Source organism: Palaemon carinicauda, chromosome 4, assembly GCF_036898095.1.
Source record: "Palaemon carinicauda isolate YSFRI2023 chromosome 4, ASM3689809v2, whole genome shotgun sequence".
Lineage (NCBI taxonomy): Eukaryota > Metazoa > Arthropoda > Malacostraca > Decapoda > Palaemonidae > Palaemon > Palaemon carinicauda.
In genome coordinates this window covers 89,001,014-89,006,013 of record NC_090728.1, presented here as the reverse complement: position 1 = coordinate 89,006,013, position 5,000 = coordinate 89,001,014, and the positions used below count along the sequence as shown (strand labels likewise).

Here is a 5,000-nt window from a genome sequence, read left to right as displayed (position 1 = left end):
AGAGGATGGTGCTAGAAATACAGACATTTTCCAGTTCTTATCAAATCTTGACAGATAAGGTTGATGCTCTCACCTGGTGCTGATACCCTGTCACAGCTGTATCAACTAGTAAAAATAGTCCGGTTTGTATATATATATATATATATATATATATATATATATATATATATATATATATATATATATTTATATATATATATATATTTATATATATATATATATAAATATATATATATATATATATATATATATATATATATATATTTATATATATATATTTATATACATATATATATAATATTTTATGTATACATAAAGTAAAGGGATATATATACATATATACATACAATATATATGTATATGCTTGTATAGTAAAACAATTTGCTACTCTGCTTTTCATTTATATATAATTTGGGATTTACTAAGAGTAAAAATTTAAAACTTTAGACATTTCTTGTAGGCCAGTGATCATCTTTCCTGAAATCAAAATGTACTGTATATATATATATATATATATATATATATATATATATATATATATATATATATATATATATGATATTAATCTTTTATCAAGACTTAGAAAGATACTGTAGAAGTGTTTTGAGTTTCTTACCGGTTTCCGAATGATGACGAAGGACAGGGCATAAATGTACAATTGCTCGTTGACCAGGTTTTGGCATCCTTTAGCCAGCCTTACCAGTTCATTGGCATTACGAGCTCCTGCAAATTTTCAGAAATGAAATTTGTGTGAATACAAGCGTCAATAGATGGATTTTATAGAAGTTTTGTGCGGACTCGTATTATAAAATTATAAGGATGTTCTCGTACTCAAAAATACTATTTATAATTACACTTAAAAAATTCTTTATTTTAATCGGAAATTCTCCGCCTGGCCAGCCCTGTGAGAGTCAAGCTTAACTCATTGGGCTGGTAAAACTCCTTATTTTAATAATAATAATAATAATAACAGCCGTGTTTCAGTAAAATACAGGCGAACGTAATTATTGTTTTACTCTGTTTTCATCTTTTACGGGTTGGTGACCCTAATAGCACTACTTAACGTCAACATATCCGTTTATAAAAACGGTGAGTTCCTGGCAACATTTAAACATTTATTCCAGGGTTTTTACCTTCTTTTTTTTACGGCAAATTTCTAACAGAAAGTAGGGACTGTGGCTATATTTTAATTTCGTTTTTTATCAGAATTTGATTAGAATATTCAAGTAATGGCTGTCTTTAGAAGAGAATATACACTAGCAAATGGCCATTAAAGGAAGAATTTCAAAGACTTGTGGATATATGATATGGCTTTTTAATCACATTACTTTTACGAGAGGGAGTCTTGTGAGGAGTCTTGTGAAGGCAAGGGATATTCATACTTCGGAAAGGTAACAAGAGAACTCATAAAAAAAAAGATATATGAAATCTTAGAAGAGAATAGGACGATATCATCATGACGAAAAAAAAAAAACTCAGAGACAGGTATACATTCATGTAAGGGTGATGCCCGTGGTTAATAGATACACTTAAGAGAATTGTTCGTACTATTAAAGTAGTCACAGAGACTCTTGGCCGCTCTGCGGTGTCCTTTGAAGAATGGCGAGAAAACCCTCCCTCTTGGGATGGTGGTGGCGTAGCCAAGGTCCGGTGTTCGATCTCCAAGGCCTACCCGTGTTGCAACGCCCTGAATTGGGTAAAAAATACATATTTATCTCGGAAAAACTACAGTGACTTTTGATACATAGTTGCTTAATTTCTATAATTATGTTCCTCCGATTGAAAGTATTTCAATTTTTTTTCTGCCACAAGGTTATTAGATACAGCATTGTTTCTTATTGTCATGTATTGCTATAAACTGATTAACAATGATAGAACAGTTGAGGCATAAAAAATTCATTTATTGCTCAATATATCACTACATATGCTGCCTTGTCATTGGAAACCTGATCTCAACTTTTTATCCAATAAACCCTTTTAGTTGCACAATCTCTGATTATCTTATTTATACCATTTTAAGTTTAATTTCTTATACACACATATTCAAAAATGTATAATAGTATGTATTACTAGCTTATAGTTCGTGTAGGCAAGCATGCAGGTTCAGGCAAAATTAAGTAGATATATGATTCTTCACTGGAAATTGTATACAATAAATGGCTGCGTTCTTGCTGTAAACTTTTTGTTGGTATACGGTTACCTAAATTGGTAGTTATTGACCACAATATTAATCTACATAATCATTGCATGATATTTTTGTCATAAAAAAAGATAAATTTTTAAGGTTCATTTTGAGATCGTTTCGCTCATTTTGGTTTTGCATATATCCCTTTTTCAATACTTGCAGAAAATGGAAAAGGTAAGGAAAGATTTAGGTGTATGATAGGAATTTCTAAATTTTACGATGAACAGATTTTTTTCGAGTTGAAGACACCACTACGACCGTCTTAGAGGGATTTTTTTCTGGGTCATCATCATCCCTTGTATCTGTCAGTTAAACATCACTTACTGTTGAATAATCACTGCAAAATCGATAAATATCTAACAGTATTATTTCATATTCCTAATAGAAAACCTGTTTCCTATCTGTCATTCAAAGAATTGAATGACAAATATTTGCGGCAACGAAAGAGTTGTTCATCTTACTTGCTATTTTGCATCCCTCATTTTCTCCACATCAGTTGAATCTTATCAAAATTTCCGCAACAGCATTTCTGTTTATTACGCGCTTGTTTGTTCAGGACAAATTCCTTCCATCTGCTTTAATTTTCTTCAAGGACTCATGTTCGAACGTCCCACGAGCATTTCCAAACATTATAAATCCTTGTTAGAACAGAATAATGGCTTAGATTTACCAGTTCGATAGACTCTTCTAATCAGGTAAAAAAAAAATCATTACAAATATATGTTACATTTCCTCATTGCTTCGTGGATTGTTCGACCACCAAATACTAATAAGGTCCGTATGAATTCTAGTCACATGAATTACGCGTAGAACGTATCATTTTGATCACAGAACATTGCTTTGTGCGGTAAACATACATTTTTGTAAGATACAGTCTATAAAGCTAAATAATCCTGACATCATTAAGACTGATACTACTTACCCCATCTGAAGGGAAGGTGATACCGGTGCCTCCACCTCCGCCTCCCTCTCTGAACGGGTGTTGGAAAAGCTCGAGGATCTGGATTTGCTCGCTAGCCATGATTACTGGTGGAACCCTCTTCTATCAGCTCTGTTGAAACAAATCAAGAGTTTATTAAAAACTTGAGAGAGAGAGAGAGAGAGAGAGAGAGAGAGAGAGAGAGAGAGAGAGAGAGAGAGAGAGAGAGAGAGAGAGAGAGAGAGTTTTCTGAGAGTATGAAGTAGTTTTGCGAGCTTATTAACCTCTAAATGGCAGCTTCTATGTACTTCATTTTATCTAAGTCTTATTCTTAATTACTCCCAAACGTTTCATAGAAAAGATCTTACTACTTGTTTCCTTATTTCCTTTCCTCACTGAGCTATTTTCCCTGTTGGAGGCCTTGGACTTATAGCATCCAGTTTTTCCAACTAGGGTTGTAGCTTAGCTAGTAATAATAATAATAATAAAAATAATAATAATAATAATAATAATAATAATAATAATAATAATAATAATAATAATAATAATAAAAGCACTCTGAGAGTGCAGACCTCCGCTAACAGCAGCTTATTTCGCGGACCCTGCTTGCCTTTCCCAGAATTAATTTAGATCGTAGGCGTATTTGAAATCTGTGTGACAACCATGTGCGAACTTGGGGTATAGGGTAGGGTTAATTCGGTCGACCTTTTGCTTGACCTTGACCTCGACCTTTGACCTAAGACTTTTAAAATTAAATCACTTCCACGTCTAAGCATAATTAATCATCGAAAGTTTCACTTCCTTATGAGTAAAACTGTGGCCAAGAAGTTGTTCAAAAACACACAAATAGGGGCGAAAACATAAGATCCTCCCAACCTCGTTGGCGGAGGTAATAATGATAACTAGAAAAATTCTTTAAGAGTGCAAACCTCCTCACGGCAACTTATTTTTTTTTTCTTTTTCTTTTTTTTTTTTTTTTTTTTAAATCAGCGTGCCTTTCCCAGAATCAATTAATCATTTCCAGTTCTTTAACATAACAGTTTAAAATCCCAGCAAGTATCATTACTTTACGCTTAAAATTGTGGCCATATGATTGATGACGGGAATTTGACCTTTTGCTTGACCTTGAACTCGACCTTGACCTTCGATCTTAACAGGTCTTTACATAAAAGTTTAGCATCCCTGCTGGTTTCATTACTTTACGATTAAAATTGTGGCCGTATGATTGATGACCGGAATTTAACTTTTTTCTTGACCATTGATCATACCATATATTAATTGGCGTGAATTTTCATACACTCAAATGTGAATCAAATCGGAAGTCTCTGACAACGATGTCTAAATTTATGGCTGATTACGTGAATTGTATATTTTGCTTGACCGTGACCTTGATCTTCCAATAGTTGATAATTTTCAGCCTTTTGCATTACAGTTAATCCCTGCAAGTTTCATTATTCTGCGATGAAAATTGCGGCCATGAAGTTGTTCACAAACAAACACACACACACACACGCAAACAAACTTACAAACAGGGGGTAAAACATAACCTCCTTCCAACTTCGTTGGCGGAGGTAATAATAGTAATAATCTCTATGTCTTCGGTCATTCAAGAAAATGTCAGATGCCTGCCTCTTCAATGGTACAGAGGAATAGATGGGTAGCAATACCAACGGCCTTGAATTCCAGTCAACTGTTAGGGACATTTTTCAGTTAAGAGTGTTTTGTCATTTTCCGTTCCAGCTGCAAGTCATTTTTGTAATCATGCAGTCAATTGACAAGGACGTTCTTAGTGGCCAAGGGTTTAATGTGACTTCATTCTATTCATTATTTTGATTTCTCATGAATTAGTGTAATCTATTTAAAAAATAAAGCATTAAAAATACGCTAACTAAAAAG

The 5,000-nt window shown here is 33.3% G+C and overlaps 1 protein-coding gene across 1 annotated transcript in view; it reads right to left on the bottom strand.

Moving 5' to 3' along the window:
* Positions 1-5,000, bottom strand: part of LOC137640049 (phenoloxidase 3-like) — a 27,650-nt gene that overhangs the window by 21,641 nt on the left and 1,009 nt on the right. Inside the window, exons 2-4 of the mRNA XM_068372440.1 lie at positions 3,108-3,236; positions 1,549-1,687; positions 617-723 (exon numbers count right to left, since the gene is read on the bottom strand). Of these exons, the coding sequence (XP_068228541.1) occupies positions 617-723; positions 1,549-1,687; positions 3,108-3,206 (345 nt within the window). The 5' untranslated portion in view covers positions 3,207-3,236. The remainder of the gene's footprint in view (positions 1-616; positions 724-1,548; positions 1,688-3,107; positions 3,237-5,000) is intronic.